We start from the raw sequence: 20,934 nt of genomic DNA on the forward strand, positions 1-20,934 counted from the left end.
TATTACATATTTCTGTTAGTTGGCTTGTAAAGAGGTTGTCCGTTGTATCTGTGTGGTTTGGTGGTCTGTAGTATACTCCAATTGTAGTGTTGCACTTCTTTTCTTTTAGACTAACCCATATGATTTCTAGGGGATTATCTTCTTTGGTTGGATATAGCTCTGTGGCAATGTAGTGGTCTTTTATGGCTAGTCAATTTCCTAGTTCTTTCCACCCTAGTGAGGTATAGCCCATCTCTTGCTAGAAGCTCTTCTTGGAGATATTGCATGCCATGGTCGAGGAAACCAAAGTTCTTTTGGCAACACCATCTCCTTAGGCAATAGTTTATTTGTGGGATTTTGTGTTCTCTGGATGGGTGCGTTATGTCAGAGATTTTGGCTTCAGGGTGGCAGCACACATCTCTGGATTGATTGTCTGGTCTGCAGATGGCAGGTTCAGATCCCTGAGGATTGAGTCACCAATTACAGCACTCTTCTTTTCTTTTTGGTTGGGTTGGGAGGGTTAGCTTTCGTTGTGGAGGCATTTGGTGTTGTTGTGTTGTGCTTAGTTCTTGGTGGTTCCTTGTCAGATGTTTGCTGGTTTTCTTGTGCCAGGAGTACTGAATATTTGTTGCTTGTAGGCAGTGGGGTTGGGAGGAAGTGGGTTGGAATGTATTTGGTTTGTTTTTTCTTCTTTGGGTTATGTGTGTCCAGCCATTTACTATCTTGGGGAAGTTGATTTGGCTTTGCTCTTCTGAGGTGTTGGTTTTGTTGGTAGTATGTTGGTCTTTCTCATTTTGATGTTGGTTTTTCAGGGTTTTTAGGTTTTTTTCTGAGTTTTCATTTTTTTTCAAGTACAGTGGAACCCCGACATAAGAGCTGCTCTACTTAAGAGCAACTCGAGATAAGAGCTGGGAGGGGAGAGATATTTTTGTTCTACTTACAAGCCCAAATTCGAGATACAAGCGCCAAGGAGCTGTCTCCTGAAGCCAAACGCTAACTTCCGCGTTCGGCTTCAGGAGACAGCTGCGAAGCGGCGCGCGTGTTTTAAAAGGTTGCAGCCGGCCTGGGGGGCTCGGGGGGGTGCTTGCAGCTTTCTTTCTTGCTCTTTTTCTTTCTCTCTTTTACCTTCCCTTCTATTTCTTCTTTTCTTTCTCCTTCCCACCTTCTTCCCTCCCTCCCTCCCTTCACTCATTCCTCTCTTCCTCTCCCCTTTCATAAGTTTCCTTGCTTCCTTCCTCTGTTCCTGTCCCTTCCCCCTTTCTTTCTTTCTTTCTTTCTTTCTTTCTTGCTCTTTTTCTTTCTCTCTTTTACCTTCCCTTCCTCTATTTCTTCTTTTCTTTCTCCTTCCCACCTTCTTCCCTCCCTCCCTCCCTTCACTCATTCCTCTCTTACTCTCCCCTTTCATAAGTTTCCTTGCTTCCTTCCTCTGTTCCTGTCCCTTCCCCCTTTCTTTCTTTCTTTCTTTCTTTCTTTCTCTCTTTCTTTCTCTCTTTCTTTCTTGCTTGCTTTCTTTCTTGCTCTTTTTCTTTCTCTCTTTTACCTTCCATTCCTCTATTTCTTCTTTTCTTTCTCCTTCCCACCTTCTTCCCTCCCTCCCTCCCTTCACTCATTCCTCTCTTACTCTCCCCTTTCATAAGTTTCCTTGCTTCCTTCCTCTGTTCCTGTCCCTTCCCTCTTTCCTTCCTTCCTTCCCACCCTCCGTCCATTCATTCACCCATTCCTCTCTTGATCGCTTAAAGCCGGTCCCTGGTGCAAAAAGGGTTGGGGACCTCTGTCCTACAGGATTGGGTGGCAGAGAAGTTGAACATATGTAAATTTAAAAGTTTAAGAAAGTTTACAAGTTAAGTGAAAGAAACTTCATTATTCATTTATATGTACATGTACATTTCTTCATTAAAAACATGTCTTTCTGCATAATTTAGACTAACTTTGTGAGTTTTTTGAGGGCTGGAACCAATTAAAATTATTTACATTAATTCCTATGGGGAAAAGTCGTTCGAGATAAGAGCTGCTCGACTTAAGAGCCCAGGTCCAGAACGAATTAAACTCGTATCTCGAGGTACCACTGTAATTGGATTAGTTTGCATGTTGCAAGTTTTGGAGGTTTGAGGGGAGGAGTGTGTACATAGAGCACAGTCTGCCACTCACTATGGAGTCGGTTCCATCTTCATCTTTGCTTATGGGGGGGTGTCTCTCATGTATATGGTTGGTACGTCTTCTCTGTGTATGTGTGGATCGTTCTTCATGTGTGTGGTAAGTTGCAGAATGGGTGTGGGAGAGTGCAGTGATGGCAGTTCTGCTTTTAGTGTACTAGGCATGATTTCAGAGTGTGTGCAGGTATTTTGTAAGGGGTGTAGGTGAGTGGTTGAGAGTTGTATTTTGGTTAGCTGGAGTTCAATGTCTAGTTGTGTCTGGTGGTGTTCAGATTGGTGCTGTTAATGTCTTTTTATTGTGCTTTTGTTGCGTTTATGTTTTTGTTGATGTATTTGCTGTTAGTTATTTTTGAATTACAGTGATCCTTTGATTTTCGCGGGAGTTGCGTTCCCAGACTGCCTGCGAAAGTCGAATTTCCGCGAAGTAGAGATGCAGAAGTAAAAACACCTCTTTTGGCTATGGGCAGCCAAAAACTACCCCCCGCGCACCCTTTTGAAGTTGGGGACGGGGAGCGACGAAACTGCGAAAGGTAGAGAAGATTGTTTTGAATGTTGGCCACCCCCTCCCCCCCAGCGCCTCCGGCCCCCTCACCACTACCCCCGCCTACCCTATCCATCCCTCTCACCAGCTTTCTTGGGGCGCGGGTCCTCCTGCAGCAGTGCTGGCAGCTATGGCTTCTCATCCTCCTCATTCGGCCGCTCGCCGCTCTGAGCACTTTGAGAATGCCCGCCCCACCCCTCTTGCAGTCCCTTAGCTGAGAGCACTTTGTCCCAGCTGTCAGCGAGGGGGCTGCAGGAGAGGTGGGACAGGCATTCTCATCGAGAGAGAGCAACAGAGCTAGATAGAAAGGAGAGGGAGAGAGAACGTGAGAAAGAGAGAGAGGGAGAGAGCAAGAGAGGGGAGAGTGGAAGGTAGAGAGAGAAAAATGATAGAAAAAAGGGGAGAAATGAGAAAATGATTGAGGCAGAGAATGACAGGAAAGAGAGAGAAAGAGAGAGCGAAGTGACTCTTGATCGAAAGCATACAGTATGGTAAAAGCACTTAAATAATAACAGAGGGAAAAAAACCCAGCCCTCACCTGTTTTTGGAAATGGTTGAAGAATTCACACACAAACACACACACACACACACACACACACAGGCAGGGGGGGAAATTTATTTACGTATTCATTCATTCATTCATTCATTCTTCTATATCGCTCAGTCCCAACACTTTAAACTCATAAATTACCATTTCCCATTCCCTTAATTACCATTTCCCATTCCCTTAATTACCATTTTCCCTTCCCATTACCTGTACTACTCACCACTGAATAAGACACTTAGTCATCCTGATATTTATAAACATAATTTTTTTGGTTTTTTATTTGCAAAAATTATTAACATAACTAAGGATCTTCTTCAATAACTAGGGACCTTCTTCAATCACCATTTCATCGGGCACTTCTGCAATGGACGCTGAAAGTGATGGCGTGAGAGACCTCTTGGTTTTCGTGATGAACATAGTTATGGGTAGTTGTTGGCGCAGTTTCTTTTTCTGGGCTAACATGGCTCTGTATGGTGCAACGATGTTGTCAAGGGAGGCCTTAAAGTGTATAGAGCGAGTCCACAATCTGTTGGAGATGTGTAGCAATTCTGTGCACTGCTGCAAGCCATTCAAGCGTTAGGCCAACCTCTTCTTCTTCCTCAGCTTGTTCAGCTTCCTCTTCTTCACTCGCTGACCTGATCAGCTCCTCCAGATCTTTGTCTGTCAGTGGTAGGCCATGCCCACCAAGCAACCCATGGACTTCATCGGGTGTTCATGTCACTGAAGCCTTCTCCACTCAGTACCTGTGCCAGCTTCACAGATTTCTGGACTGCAGCATGTTGAATTTCTTCGGGAGCAAATCCCTTGTAATCATGCACCACTTCGGGCCACAATTTCTTCCAGCAAGCATTCATTGTCTGTGTCTTCATATCCATTAAGGCATTCTGAATGTTTTTCAGACATAATGCAATCATGTACTGACGCCAGTAGCCCTTCAATGTGAAGTTTTCATCAGCGTCTATTGCTTCCACGAGGTTTCCAAGGGAATAATGCGTGGATAACACCTTGATCCATCGGCTGGATAAGCGATGTGGTGTTTGGTGGCAAGAATTCGACTTGTACTCCATCATGTTCATGCGCCAGGTCATCATGGCCTCCAGCATTGCCCATTAGGAGAAGCACTTTGAAATTGAGTCCTTTGCCAGCCAAATAATCCTTCACTTGTGGGATAAAGAACTGATGAAACCAGTCCCGTGCGAAGTCTTTTGTAATCCATGCCTTAGGATTATGCATCCAGTACACCGGCAACGCATTATTATTTCTGTTCTTTAGGGCTCTGGGATTTCGGGACTTATAAATGAGCCCTGGCTTGATCATGAAGCCGGCTGCATTTCCACATATGATCAAAGGTACCTGATCTTTCTGGGCCTTAAAACCAGGGGCTTAGGCTTCGTCTTGCATTAAGAAAGTGCGCAATGGCATCCTCTTCCAGAACAGGCCTGCTTCATCCATGTTGAACACCTCTTCTGGAAGGTAGGCCCCTTCTTCAATTATCTCTTGAAACGTGCCATGGACGTACTGCTCAGCTGCACCTGTATCCGCTGAGGCAGCTTCTCCGTGCAATGACACACTCCTCAGGCCATAGCGCCGTTGAAATTTATCAAACCATCCTTTACTTGCTGTGAATGTGGATGAGGTTGGAGAAGCAGTGGATGTTGATGGCTGGGGGTCTTCTAAGTCATCAGCACCTTCATCAACATCTTCTTTTCCCTCAGCTGCATCGCCTCCTTCTTTGTTCGCCAGACAGGTGTAGAGTTGTTGTGCCTTTGTCCGTATTGTATTGGTATCCAATGCAATGCTTTTCTTACGGCAGTCTTGTACCCACACAGACAAGGCAGCTTCCATTTTCATAAGCCGTTTATTTCTAGGCATCACCATCCTTTTTGCTGCCTTGTTGAATGTTATCGTAGCTGTTTGCCTTATCTTCTTTTCATCTTTCCGAGTGTATCACACACTCAATTTGTTGATTCCATAATGCCGCCCAACATCTGCATATGAGCGACCTCCTTTTAGCATATCCAAAAGTTCAATCTTCTCCTTAATTGTCAGCATCTTCCTGCTCTTTTTACTGCCGCAGCCTCCGCTCCGCATGCAACGTTTAGGAGGCATCTTGGGTATGTCTTCCAATAAGTTTTAATAGTTGTAAAAGTACTAATGCACGCCGGGATAACACCACTGATTGGCCGAGATTTCGGGCCATCAGCAATGACGGGCAAAATTTTTGCGATGACAACGCTGATTGGCCGAGATTTCGGGCCATCAGCAATGACGGGCAAAATGTTTGCGATGACAACGCTGATTGGCCGAGATTTCGGTCAATCAGCAATGGCAGACAAATGTTTGGTGAGGACGTATGACGTCATCGGGTGGGAAAAACCGTGGTATAGAAAAAAAACCCGTGGAATATTTTTTAATTAATATTTTTTGAAAAACCGTGGTATAGCCGTTTCACGAAGTTTGAACCCACGAAAATCGAGGGATCATTGTAGTTTTTATTTGTTGCTTGTTTCTTTCTTCTCACGCTTTCCTCTAGGGGGAGGTGGTCAGCTCCCTGGGGTCCGTAGAAGTCACGTTGGGGCTGGAGGGGAATCCCTTGGTGCTTTCAAGGAGGTAGTTGGCTGGCGTAGGGGCTCTGAGGAGGTAGCTGAAGGGTTCTGAGGGCTCAGGGGAATCCAACTGGCCTCGCTACTCTTGGGAGGGATCAGCTGGGTGTTGGGGCTCTGCAGGGCTCAATCCGAAGGTTCCAGGGGAAGCCACCTGGTCTTGCTGCTCTCGGGAGGGATCAGCTGGGTGTCGGGGCTCTGGGGAGGTTGCTGGAGGGTTGAGGAGGCTCCGCCGCTCTTGAGTGGAAGCAGCAGGGTGTCGGGTTGCTGGAGGGGTCATTGAAGGGTTCTGAAGGGGGGGGTCCACGTGGTGTCGGGTGCTCAGGGAGGAATCAGCTGGGTGTCGGGGGTTTCCTTCTTCTCCGACTGGCCTCAAACGCTTGAATTCTCTCCCCTACCTCTTGTAATTTTGAAATTGGCACTCCCTCCTTCCCTTCCCTTCCCATCGCGACCATCTCTTCCATCTCTGCTTACCTGCTGCCACTCCCGATGCTTCCAAAAGTCTCCAAGACCTACTTTGCCGTTTGTCTCTCTTTGCAGTTTGAAGGTGGGATATCTGTCCTTTTTTCCCTTTATTTTTTCCCACTGGTAATGCAGTCTTTCTCCCTGGTTATTTTCATCTTTTTTCTGTTCTCGATCTTTGCTACGTGTCTACGCATCTATCCTCATCGCCATCTTTGTATGCAAGTTGGTAGTTCACTTTTCTCAAGAGATTATTATTATTATTATTATTATTATTATTATTATTACGTTATTCCTGGAAAGGGTTAACTTGGATGCCCAACTGATAAAGATCTGGCTGGCAGCAGTACTATGGGGTGGCAAAGAAGGAGACTCACTTCTCCTTCAGGCTTCCTGCACTTTTGGAAGGAACCAGAGCGCTGCAGCTCTGCTTTGTTTGCCAGACCTGATCAGCTGTAGCGTGGTGAGGCACTGTTGCCACTATCATTTCAGTGGGGGAGCCTGTTGGTTGGTTCTAAACAAGGGTCTCCTCAAATTCCACCGCAATTGTGCTCTCTTTAGCCTAGATCACTAAGTCAATCTAACAGCTCATGCTTGTGACCGGGCTTCAAAATGGCCACTGACAATTTTTAAATGGCTGTGAAATGGTTCCTTTCATTCCCTTTGCGTTCAAGCCAAGCTTGGATGGCTGGACTTTAAGCCCAGCGGCCCATCTCCCCACTGCTGAATTTAATCTGTCCTTGTGATATTTTTGATTTTCCTGATCACCAGTTAAAGTACCATGAACTATTTGACAGAATGACAGGAATGACAAGATTGTCAAGCAGCAGCGCTGACAACTCACGATTTGGAGATCTGAAGATGAATCCTCCACTCTCTGGCAAATGCAACCATAAAACCTTGTCACTCATGAAACAGGTTAGATCTAACAAGGCAATATAATCCCCAGGAAAAGTGAATCTTCACAGGAGGATAGTTTGGCAATACCATTCTCACTGAGTGAGTGTAAAAGCTGTCGGCATAGCAACAGGGGCGTGACCTGAATAGCTTTTGACAGACTCAGTTCAATCACAGAGCAGTCGGAGTTAACCCATCCTGGATAGTATATCCACTTTGAGGGAGAATATAATGGTTGATTTGCAACTTGCAACCAAACTCTTAATGGGAGTGGGGAGGGAAGACATTAGAATATAAGGGAAGTTTGGGAGGAAAATGAGGAAGGCAGGTAAGCCAGTTGAAAGCCTGATACAGACCTAACACTATAAGGTCATTCAGCTGGAACAGTCTGGGGCAGTGGTCCCCAAACTACGGCCCGCGGGCCGGATGCGGCCCGCTGAGGCTATTTACCCGGCCCGCAGCAGCGTACAAGATTTTACCATATATAATATACTAAGTTCCCGAATCTCCCCTCCACTCTGCTGCTGAGCGTCTGGCGGCGGCAAGGAAGAGGAAAGCCAGGGGGCGGGGAGGAAAGCACCCTATGGCAGAGCAGCAACAGTTCCTCTCCCTAAAGGCGAGAAAGAAATTAGCCAATTGCTTTCCTCCCCGCCCCCTGGCTTTCCGCCTCCTCCTCCAGACACTCATTTGCAGACCGTCTTGGTCCCTCCAGTACCACTTTTTTGTTTTTTTGTTGTTTTTTTCGCACCGGTGAGGTTTGCGCGCGTTTGGGCACTTTTGGTGTTGGGGGGGGTCTGCTGCGGAGAGGGAGAGGGAGAAAGAGGGAGACATAGAAAGGGACTGAGAGAGAAAAATAAAGCAAGAAAGAGAGGGAGAGAGAACGGGAAAGTGCTGCTTTTTTGCTTCTTTGCTGCCCCGCAGGGAGCCTGGAAGCCCTGCAAGAGCGTCTGGAGGGGGCAGTAAACAAGCCATCAGGACCCCCGCGCACTAAATTGTTAATGGACACACCGTCCCGGCCAGGCGACGGGGAGGCCCTCCCTATGGTTGCCCGCCGCCCAGGCCCCGCGCTTGGAGCCGGGGGCGACGGGCCTAGCCTCGGCTTACTTGGCCCCGGCGCGGCCGAAGCGTGGGGCGGAGTAGGCGGCGGCGGCTGCTTCAGGCCCGCCCCCGAGCTGAGCTTCCTTTGGCTTCCTTCAGGGCAAAGCTGCAAAACTCATCTGCCACCTCGAAGGAAGCCAAAGGAAGCCCAGCTCAACGAGGACCGGCTGTTGGTCCCTTGAAGCTGCCGCTGCCGCCGCCCACTGCAGAGATCCCTTCGCCCGAACGGATGCGGCGGCGGCGGGTTCAAGGGACCAAGAGCCGGTCCTTTTCGGAGTTGCGTTGCTTGAGGAGATCCCTTCACCCGGAGGCTGAGGCTGCAACAATTCAGCGCCGAGAAAGACTGGCTCTTGGTCCCTTGAGCCCGCCACCTCCGTTCGGGCGAAGGGATCTCCGCAGTGGGCGGCGGCAGTGGCAGCTTCAAGGGACCAACACCCGGTCCTCGTTGAGCTGGGCTTCCTTTGGCTTCCTTCGAGGCGGCAGGTGAGCTTTGCAGCTTTTGCCTCGAAGGAAGCCAAAGGAAGCTCAGCTCGGGGGCGGACCTGAAGCAGCCGCCGCCACCTACTCCGCCCCGCGGTTCGGCCACACCGGAAGCTCTGGTGGGCGCGGGGCAGCAGGGCAAGCCACGAAGGTGGCGCAGCGTGGATCAAGCGGGAGGACACAGCAGTAGTCGTAAGGCGACGGTGGGGCGGTTGGCTGCAAGGCACCGGCGGTGGCGGCTTGATGTGTTGCAGGACGCCGTACATTGCTGGCGCTGCACTGGGCATGGGGCTGGCACCTCCGTCCTGGGCCAGCCAGCGGGCCAGTGCCAGCCCCGTGTCCATGCCCAGCGCAGCGCCAGCAATGTACTGCGACCCGACGTCGGTGCCACTGTCTTGGGAGCTTCTGCTTGCAGCCGACTGCCCCGCGACGTGTTGCAGGGCAGGAAAAAAAAAGAAGAGAGGAAGGAAGAGAGAAGAAAAGGAGAGAGAGAGAGAGAAAAAAAGAAAGCAAGAGAGAGAGGGAGAGAAAAAGGTGAGGGGGAGGGAATGTGAGAGAGAAAAAGAGAAAAATGAGAAAATGATGGAGGGAAAGAACGAGGGAGAGGGAAACAAAACAAATGAGAAAGAAGGAAAAAAAGGGAGAGGGAAGAGAGAAGTGGGAAGGAGGGAGGGAGGGAAAGAAGGAGAAATGGCAGGAGAAGGAAGGAAGGAAGGAAGAAGAAATGGAGGGAACAAGGAAGGAAGGAAGAATGAAATGAATGGAAGGGCGGAGGAAGGAAAGACTTTTTTGGGAGGGGTGTACATTTTTTTTTAAATTTTTCTCTCAACATACATTCAAACAATACAATGTACCATCTAATTTTCCCTGAATAAAATGTGGTATTTTGTCAGTAACTAATATCAATCATCAAAAAAGTTGCAAAAGTTTTTTTTCTAATGTTGTCATCCAGGTACATACTTTTCTTTTAATTAAATTCCCTTCTTAATATTCCTTCAAAAAGTACACCACCAATTATATTTCTAAGTTATTAATCATTATGCCAAAGTGCTTCCTTATTTATATATTTTTCTATAAATATTTTTATACATTTTTCTATAAACCAATAAAACCTTGTATAGCCAATCAGATGTTAACAAAAGAAAATTAAAAACAAAACATAAACATGTATGAATTTCAGACTTCTTCCCTCCCTCTAAATAGTACATTCCCATTTTGTTTTTTTTATGTTAAAATAAGGTATGTGCAGTGTGCAGAGGGATTTGTTCATAGTTTTTTTTATAGTCCGGCCCTCCAACAGTCTGAGGGACAGTGAACTGGCCCCCTGTGTAAAAAGTTTGGGGACCCCTGGTCTGGGGCAATCAGATCGTTCCCAAAAAAAAGTGAATACAAATTATTAGTGGTCAATGGACAAAGGTCCAGGTACAAAGGAAACGTTTACCTATGCTGTTTTCACGGGGAAATTAGAACTGTTTTTCTACTTCTGTAACCACATGGAATCTTCAGTAAAGTTATACCATTGGTAAAAGATTATCTCAGGAGTTTCTTTTGCTGTCTAACTGAGTAGGATGGTTTATATCAAATTTAAATCTGTGGTTAGATGTCATTATGATAGTTTTGACTTATGTTTATTTTTTATTTTTTAATTGTAATTGTGCACTGCCATGAATCTTCTAGAAATATGACACTAGAGAAATACAGTTAAGTAATACCTTTCAGTTTATTTCAGTCTTGGTAATTTAAATATTAGCTGCTTCTTGAGAAGCTTATCCAAATATATTGCACTTATATTAAATAAAATTTGCAAACTTTATGCAATGGAATGGTACAATGCACATTCTTTACATATGTATAGAAAGAAAAAACATCCTGAAAATTACTTAGCAAGAAACACATTTTTCTATAACTTATTTATAGCTGTTGAATAAGTTTAACATATGCCATCATCAAAGTAAACCTGACCAAGTGGATATTTAGTGCAGAATAATTTCAATATGAATTTCAAAATTAAATCTGTGAAATAGCACCATGTCATAATATTTTACTGCAGTTTTAAAAATGGTTCCATTGGTACGCTTTTAAAATGGGCTGAGGGGGGTGGGGAACTAGTACAATCACAATAACAAATAATGCAGATCTGATTTCTTTAACTGATAAATAGTATGCAATTCAAATGAGTCTTGCTTAGATTTATTTTTTAAAAAACAAGCTTCCTGAACATTGGCCTTGGGAATTACTGTGATTTGGAGACACCATAAATGACAATGTATTCTGCCAAATATTCAAACTGAAGTAACTATTTCTTGCCAAACATGCAAGGACATTAATTATAAATCCCTTTTTTTCAGTTTGCCTGGCAACAGGTCCTGAAATCAATATACCTTTGACAATTTTTCTATATACTGTCGTCTACTGCTCAGGTATTTTTATTGATTGATTGATTGATTGATTGATTGATTGATTGATTGGACTTATATGCCGCCTCTCTCTGAGGACTCTGGGCAGCTCACAACATTTCCAATGTTATTTTCTAGATTTCTCACCAGTTTCATTTCTCCTGAAAGGGAAAAAATCTCAAAAAGCTGTTGGGATGTTTCCTATTAATTTTGTCAGATATGCCTTTCTCTTTCTGCCAAAGAAAACCCAAAACTCCCTAGCATTCTCAATGGTTTTTTTGTCCATTAAACATTCATATTTTTCATTCCTAATGATAAACTGTACAGTACTATAGTAAGCCTAGGAAAAGGACACAAATTCAATAAATAATTATAAATGCTAATTACTTTGTTAGCCTGTATTAAATGAAGCCAGGACAAGATAGTTTGTAGCATGTTCAACTAGAATGTGGGTGATCCAGGTCTAAATGCCCAATTGCTTATTATACACTGTATATTTTTTAGACGATAATCCCCTCTTTCTCTATAGTGATAAACTATTTCAAATGAGAAAAAAGGAGGAAAGGCAACTATATACATACTATTTCTATACCTTGAGCTAGGGTGTTCGCCCTAGCACAAGGACAAAAGCACCAGCCTGAAGATGACGAGTGGGACCTCGTCGAAACGTCGCCAGAAATCTCTGAAACTTACATGGGAAGAAACCCGAATATGCCAAGACCTTCATATCTATATACACTGTGTATATATATATATATGTTTTTGCTGAATTTTTATTTTTTTTCCACATGTTTTTGCTGAATTTTTAAAATTAAGGAGACTTGGATAGCGCTATTTCGGCCTGGTTCTGGCCTCATCAGCTAGCCATACTCTTACTGGGATTTGATCCTGGGGCTTCTCCCTTGTAAGGCAGAGAATTAACCTCTAGGCCACAGGATCTGATCCCTTCAGCTTTGTACCAGGGAGGGGCTATGTTTTTTTCAATATACCAGGATGATCCAACAGAGAAAAAAACAGAGAAAAAACATATATATATATATACATACACACACACACATGTATATATGTATATGTATGTATGTATGTATTTATGTGTGTGTGTGTGTGTGTGTGTGTGTGTGTGTGTGTGTGTGTGTATATATATATATATATATATATATATATATATATATATATATATGTAGATTGTTCTGAGTTCGGGTTTTGCCCTGTGTAATATTTTGCATGTCTATGCGACGTTTCGGTGAAATCACATTCACCATCATCAGGCTGAAGTTTCAAGCTTCGTGCTGTTGTAAAATGGATTTTTACAACAGCACGAAGCTTGAAACTTCAGCCTGATGATGGTGAATGTGATTTCACCGAAACGTCGCATAGACATGCAAAATATTACACAGGGCAAAACCCGAACTCAGAACAATCTACATAAATATACCCATGAAAATCTACGAAAACATATATATATCTAGAAGCCATAGAAATTGAGAGGAGCCCCCTTTGCATAAATAAAAGAGATGACACGTCCCGCCTACCAGAAATTTGGAAACCAGCCTTAAACAAAAAAAAACACTTCATAAAAATCACCATGTCAATCCTTCTAATAATTATGAATTTGGAATTTGGAAATTTGGAAACCAGCCTTAAACAAAAAACACTTCATAAAAATCACCATGTCAATCCTTCTAATAATTATGATTACACCAACCAATCAGATCACTGAAACATAATCACCCAATCTATTTGCTACATTCAAACCAAATCTCCACCCCCACATTATATACTAGGAAGAAATGACAGTTGCAAACATTCCATTTTACAACAGCACGAAGCTTGGAAACTTCAGCCTGATGATGGTGAATGTGATTTCACCGAAACGTCGCATAAACATGCAAAATATTACACAGGGCAAAACCCGAACTCAGAACAATCTACATACATATACCCGTGAAAATTTACGAAAACACATATATATATGTGTGTGTGTGTGTGTTTTCGTAGAACTCAGAACAATCTACACACACACACACATATATATATATATATATCCCTGGGTTGGGCCGAGAGGCAAATAAAAAGCTGTGATGTTCCTTCAATACACCAAGGTGATTCGATACAAAAATATGTAACCCTTCCCTGGTGCAGAGCTGAAGGGATTGGATACTGTAGCCTAGAGGATAATTCTCTGCCTTACAAGGCAAAGGTTGCAGGTTCAAGTCCCAGTGGGTATGGCTAGCTGATGAGGTCAAAATAAGGCCGAAATAGATCTATCCTAGTCTCCCTTAATTTTCAAATTCAGCAAAAAAAACATGTGACATATATATATAACTATATACAGTGGTACCTCTACTTACGAACTTAATTCATTCCGTGACCAGGTTCTTATGTAGAAAGGTTTGTAAGAAAAAGCAATTTTTCCCATAGGAATCAAGGTAAAAACAAATTATGTGTGCAATTGGGGAAACCACAGGGAAGGTGGAGGCCCTGTTTCCTCCCAGGAGATTCCTAGAGAGGCCCCATGGAGGCTTCTCCCTGCCTTTTCCGGTTACAGTTTCGGAGGCTCGGGTTTGTAAGTGGAAAATGGCTCTTGAGGCAAAAAAATTTGAACATCCAATTCTTATCTAGAAAAGTTTGTTAAGTTGTGGCGTTCTTAGGTAGAGGTACCACTGTATACAGTGTAATGAAATTTTGAGTAGCAAAGATATATATAATATATGTTAAAAAATCACACTGTTTTAAAATGTTTTCACTTTTTTGCTGTAAAAAACCAGTTCAGTTTTTATAATGAAATAGATACTTACTGTGCTGATTAATAAGCATGCGAAATGAGATGCGATTGGTATAGAATCTATCTAAAAAATACTGAATATTACTGCTCACAAAAGGATCAAATCCATACTTTTCTTTGTATTCAATAACTCCTTGGGCCATGGTAGGAACAACATCATTGTGTCGATTCCTCACTTTAATTAAGATATCTAAAAAGCTGCAGAAAAAAATAGAAACAAAAATATTATAGACCGTTATTTTCACATTTTAGATACCAGTAACAGCTTCAAAACATTCATTCATAATTCAGAACCAAAAAGTTTGTTGTAAGAAAAGCTTGAACAAAGTAGTCCAGTATGTTAATGAAAATAGTTGTAGAATTAAAAATGACATTCTTGTTGTACTACAGTTCTAAAATAAAAACGATATACTATATACGTCCCAAAGGTGCTTTTTTCAGGAAACAACTGGACTTTCTTGGTTTTTTTCTTTGAAGACATTCGCTTCTCACGCAAGAAGCTTCTTCAGTTCTGACTGGATAGTGGGGATTAGAAGGATTTATATTACTTGCAGACAGCTGGTCATTTGCATTCTTTTAGATAGTCCACAGACTTTCAACTGGATACTTCGGGATGAATAGTATGAACAAATTTTCCCAAAAAATTACAGATCATAAGAACTATTTGCACTATTTGCAACTATTCCACTGTGAAACAACTCACTGATAGAAGAATCCAATGAATATAGAATACAGATTAAAGCAATCTTTCAAATTGGAAGAATGGTTGGCACATTTCTTCAAGCTGAATGAGTCAAAAAACTGGGAGGGATAGCAATAGAGATGTGACTTAAACAGCTCTGACAGACTCAGTGCAATCAGCTTAGTAGATGAAATTAACCAATTCCTAGATGCTATATCCTCCACTATGGAGAACCTTCAATTCACCACCATCCAATCAGAACTGAAGAAGCTTCTTGCATGTGAAGTAAAACATCTTCAAAGAAAAAACAAAACAGTCCAGTTGCCTCCAACTAAAAGCACCTTTGGGACAACCATGACTGCATGACTGAGAATGTCCATAGATATATCAGTGATGGGGAACCTTTTTTTCTTGGGTGCCAAAAGAGTACGTGCACGCACTATTGAGTATGCACAAGTGCCTACAACCATAATTCAATGCCTGGGGAGGGCAATAACAGCTTCTCGGGCTCTCTGGAGGCTAGAAAGGGCCCATTTCCCAACTTCTGGTGGGCCTAGTAGGCTCATGTTTCTCCCTCTCCAGGCTCCAAAGGCTTGTCTGGAGCCAGGGGAGAGTAAAAGCAGCTTCTCCCATCCCCCTGGAGGCTCTCTGTGCAAGCCAAAAATCAGCTGGCCGGCAAACACATGCAGATTGAAGCTGAGCTAAGGCAACGGCTTGTGTGCCAGAAGATATGGCTCTGCGTGCCATCTGTGGCACCCGTGCCATAGGTTTGCCATCACTGTACTATATAGGTGTACCACAGGTGGCATGTGGTGCCATATGGGAGGGCATGCGAGATGTTGCCCTATGTCAGCTCCAGGGCACATGTATGCGCTAGTCAGCTGATTTTCACCCTTACAGAAGGCAGTTTCGCTCTCTGGAGGCTTCAGGAGTGCAAAAACCCATCCAACGGGCAAACTGGAAGTTCAGAAAAACAGATTTCTGATTTGCCCATTGTGCCGTTTTACTGACTGCAGACTACTTCAATGATTGGAGAAACAGATTTCTGGTTTGCCCATTGTGCCGTTTTTTGCAAACAACAGTACAACTAGCAAACTGAAAGTCCGTTTTTCAGAATTTCTGGTTTGCCCATTTGGCTGTTTTTTCACTGCTCCAGGCTTCAGTGAGGTCTGTGTGCATGTGTGGGGATGGGGGGGGATTGTGCGCATGCGCAGGGGCAGCACAGGGGGAGTGTGCATGCATGGGGGAGGGAATGGGTATAAACTTTTGTACATATGCTAATGCATATGCGCGCGCACACAGCCTTTTTAGACGCAAACCAAAAGGTTTCGCCATCGCTACTATATGTACCATATTTTTTTGTCCATAAAACACACTAGAAAATAAGACATGGCTAGGTTTCAAGGAGGAAATGACGAAAAAAATGAATCTGGAATGCCCTCTCAGAGTGCTTTTTTTGGGGGGGGGGGGGATAATTTTTTTTATTGTTTTTTCCTTCGTATACTTTAATACAATGTCAAATATCTTCTATTTTCAGTACAATAAAATGCAGTATTTTGTTAGTAACTCTTGTATAATCCCATAAAAAAAATTCATAATACAAAATTATTAATTTCTCTATAAATCTTTTATCTCTATTGCAAAATAATTATCTAATCTTCTCCTCCAACAATCACAATCATCATGTATTACCTCTTCATTAATGTTCCCTCAAACATATAGTGACAAATAAAAAAATATTTCTAACATTCTAATTAACTGATAGACCATAGTGCCTATGTCTCTTTACATATTTTACTTAAATCTAAAAACCCCTATCAAATCACAAACTTTGAAGATACTAAAAAGAAAAAAAAGAAAAAAAGAAAAGAAAAAATATTACCAATTTCATACATTTTTTTCGTGCAACTTAAATCATCTATTGTTCACTAATTCAATTTTTATAAATCTGTCATAACTATCTCTGTTCTTATATGCCAATTTTACTTATCAAATTCGAGTTGCTTTATTAATATACTTCTTTTAAAATGTCTCTATTCTCATATTCCAATTTTACTAATCAAATTCAACTTGCTTTGCTTGTACATTTCAATAAAACTAATTAAGCTTATTTTAATATAATCAACCAACCTTATATTTCCTTATATATTCATTAAAATTGTTTGAATCTATTTTAATATATGCAATGAGTCAAATATTTCCCAAAATTCTAACCATCTTTAATACACTTCATTAAATTCAGTTAAACCTACCTAATATTTCCATAGAATCCACACATCAAATCCTAAATAAGAAATCTAATAGGTGATAATTAGAAATTAATCTAAATCTAATCAACCATGTTCATAACCGCAACCTTTTTCATAATTCCAAATCTCTTGTGTAAACTTCTTTCTAGCCATTTTATATCCCTATTTCCTTCCCTTTCGTTTTTTATTCTGTCTCCTTCGCTTCCTTGCAAATCCCAACAGATCAATTTTATTTTTAACGCCTTTTTTATTCTGGAAATTCCAGTGCTTTTGACCACATATTTTCCATTTTGTATCTGTGATTATCTCAATGTGCTCAAAGTAAAGTCTATGATCATCAACCCTTTCCATATCCAGGCAATTCTTTAAAAAATTGTTATATCATCACTCAAAATTTGATAATCAGAGTATGTAATATCATGTCCATTAACTAAGAACTTAGTTCTCTTGTTGTTTCCTTCATCTGCAAATCCATTATTATAATATTTTCATCTTCAAATGTCTACTTTAATTATACCATGTCCTGTAGTTTTCTATTAGCTTCAATTGTAAATTCCTTAGTAGTTAAAAAAAATCCACTCATCAATCCTCTCAGCTCTTTAAGGTCTCCAGATAAGACTTTACACAATTGTCTTATCTCTTGAATTTCCATTTTCTCAAGTATCATATCTCCAGATGTTCCAAGCTCTTCCCAGCAGCTTAGTTATATTTTGCAAAACATTTCAAACAAGTTCAGGCTCTCACAAGATTTGCAAATCCTCTTTTCATCTCTTCTTAGTCTTCTTTGCAGACAAAATATCAATAATCCAGTTAGTTTCTCTTTTCCAAGGCCAGTGCTGAGACATCAAATTGAAGATTCTCATAACAATAAAGCTTTGACCAGCAGGCGACTCCATCGATTCGTTCTCAGAAAACACTTAAAAAACATTTAAAACCAAAAGATTCCATTTTAATTATTTAAACTCTTAAAGTTTTGTTTTTTTCTTTAAATCCAATTTCAAAGCCTCAAACCATCCAATTTTTATCCAAATGGGTTTTATAAAATAAATTAATTAACACTGAAGGAATGGTAAATATTAATACCATACAACATAGTATTGGACCCAGCAGCCTTTATTTATGAAAGTCTAAGCTTTCTTTTAAAAAAAACATGTAAAAGCTGACTTTAAGTTTCACTTCTCCGATCAGAAATTTCTTTCTGCTTGGAGGAGTGGAGAAATGTATATATAATCTTTTCTACCCAGTAATAAAATCATATGCATTTTCCTAGCAGGTACTTTTCTAGCATATATTTCTGATTACAAGAGAGTATCGCTTTCTAAGATTCTTTACTTGCCTTTTTCTTCATCTAATCAGAGTAGCTTAAGTAAGGTTGAAAATTCCTCATGTAGTTTTCAAATGATTTATTACTCTCTGAATAATAACTGAAAAATCTGAACAGTAATACTAAACCCCAAAACATTATATTGACCAAGGATTATTTAAACTACTCACTTGGCATGCTGATGGAAAAGCACCCCTTCTTGAAAATTACTTAATGCTTAAAGATTTAGTTAGATTAGAATCGGCTGGACTCTGTGGCAAAGAATTTTAATATACCATCAATCTTGAAATACATTACAATAATTAAATATTTTAAATTTGGTATTCATAATTCATCCAATGCTGCCTCCTTTACATTTGACATCTGGAAAAAAAATTACTCCAATTTCTTTTAAGTATTTAAAAAGCTTTTAACTAATAGTTTTTATGCTCCTCCTTTCCTAATCACATCTAATCAATTAGGCCGTAGTGCTTCAATTTTCTCCATATATCCTTAGTATCAATTTCATGTATATTTCTTACCATTACTTTTATTATAATTGCCCTTTAACAAAGAAAACAAAGTATATCATTTTGAGGATGGGGGAAATCCAAATAATTTATCACATATGTCCCAATTAGCCCAATTAAAATAATTCCTTTTAGTAAATAAAAAAGGAATTTTTTAAAAAAAAATTTAAAAAGAAAAGAAAGGAAAAAAAGAAGAGACAAGAAAAACAAAAAGAAAGAAAAGAAGAAAAAAACTTTTTCCCTTTTCCTCCATATATCCCTTTTCACTATAAATCCAGTTAAGTCATACCCCATCTATCACTGTAAGCCCAGTGGAATCATCATGTCCTATTCTAATATCATTGCAAACCTAGTAGAATCATTGTGCCCTATTCTAAAAAAAATCACTGCAAGCCCAGTGGAATCATTATGCCGTACTCTAATTATATCACTGCAAACCCAGTGGAATCCTCATGTCCTATTCTAAAAAAGTCACTGTAAACGCAATGGAATCATTGTGCCCTATTCTAGAAAAACACTGTTAACCCAATAGAATCCTCATACCCTACTCTAATTATATCACTGTAAACCAAGTGGAATCGTCATGCCCTATTCTATAAGATATCTGTAAACCCAGTGGGATCATCAATAAACCCTACTCCATTTTGTGGGACAATAAACCCAAAAAAACCCTCATACCCTAACACAGTGGTAACTCTACCTAAGAATGCCTCAACTTAAGAACTTTTCTAGATAAAAAGCGGGTGTTCAAGATTTTTTTGCCTCTTCTCAGGAACTATTTTCTACTTAAGAACCTGAGTCCGGAAAAATTTCCCAGGAAATTTGAGAGTGGCACGAAGGCCGAGCCAGTTTCCTGCCATTCCCCCTTTAATCCCGGCCATCTCGGGCTTTTCTGGCCTGCCAGAGGAGCCTTTCGGTGGGGCTTAAGGAGGCTTTGGCAGTCCAGAGTGAACAGAGCGTTTTCCTTTCTCTGGGCGCCTGAAGAAGGAATAAAGCACTTTGCTATAGTGAGTCCCTTGTGCTGCCTTCCATACACCTGGCACAAGGTTGCCTTCAGGAGCGTCTGGGCACAGAAAGGCAAAAGGGGGTGCTTCGCTCCAGCCGGATCAACTCGGCTTCCGCCAAATCAAGGAGTCACCACAGGCGCCGGCTACAAAGTGAGCGAGCAAGAGGAGAGGGGGAGCCCTTCAGCATGGGAAGCTGCCTTTTGGTAAAAGAAATGGGAGGTTCGCCCCTCTCACCTGCCTGGATTTCTCTCTCTGGCACAGTGTATGGGAGGCAGCCTCGCGCCGGGTGTATGGGAGGCGCATGTTCCTCCTTACTGCCTCAGAGTCCCTCTTTTTTTTTAAGCCTTAAAGTTTTGAATTTTTTTGATTCCCCTCATCTCAACTTCTTCCTTCGGCAACAACTGTCCTCCTCCTCTTCTTCCTCTTCCTGTTGTGGATACCCCTGTTCAGTTTGAGGACTTTGCAGATTCTGATTCAGATAGTGTTTTTGAATTATTGGCAGGACTGATTTACAGGCAGAGGAAGAAGGGGGAGACCAACCACAGGACGTTCCTATGAGTTCAGACTCAAGTGAAGGAGAAATAGATATCAGATGGGTAAATCCTTCTTTCAGATGATTACAGAGACAAAGGGAACAAGTGTCAGGGAAGAAATATTAGGAGAGGAACGGGTTAATTAAGTAATTAATTCATCACATCTGGGTGTCAGCAGAGAAGAAGGGTGGAGTTTTCAATGTGCTATGAATCAATATGGAGGTACCTTTCCGCGGCTCTGAAAGTAAGCTTTGTTTTTAAAATAATTTTATTATTTTTAAAAAACAAGACACAACACACATACATAAAAATACAAAACAAAACACATAACAAAAAAAGGAGCTACAATATCTCCGCTCGGAATAGAAGTCTCCATGGTAAGAAAAGAAAAACATTTCAGAAGAAAAAGAAAAAAGAAAAATATATCTACTTAATTTCTCTATTTATATACACTTCAGTATAATAAATATATAAAATCTTGAATTCATTGAGAATTTCTTTTATTCAACCAAATATAGACCCTATCCCAGATTTTATAGAATTCAAACTCTTCTTAGTTCTTCAACCGCCTCGCCATCACGTCCAGCTCTGCACATTCAATAATTTTCCTAATTACCTCATATTCTTTTGGGACTTCTGCTTCTTTCCATCTTTGCACAAAAACAATTCTGGTAGCTACCAAGATATGA

At 41.4% G+C, this 20,934-nt stretch overlaps 1 protein-coding gene across 2 annotated transcripts in view; it reads right to left on the reverse strand.

Moving 5' to 3' along the window:
* PDK3 (pyruvate dehydrogenase kinase 3) overlaps nt 1-20,934 on the reverse strand; it is a 238,026-nt gene that overhangs the window by 148,771 nt on the left and 68,321 nt on the right. For both annotated transcript variants that reach the window (XM_070750692.1, XM_070750693.1), the window contains exon 4: nt 13,955-14,139. In XM_070750692.1, coding sequence (XP_070606793.1) covers nt 13,955-14,139 — 185 coding nt within the window. The remainder of the gene's footprint in view (nt 1-13,954; nt 14,140-20,934) is intronic.

Source organism: Erythrolamprus reginae, chromosome 4 (assembly GCF_031021105.1).
Source record: "Erythrolamprus reginae isolate rEryReg1 chromosome 4, rEryReg1.hap1, whole genome shotgun sequence".
Taxonomy (NCBI): domain Eukaryota; kingdom Metazoa; phylum Chordata; class Lepidosauria; order Squamata; family Dipsadidae; genus Erythrolamprus; species Erythrolamprus reginae.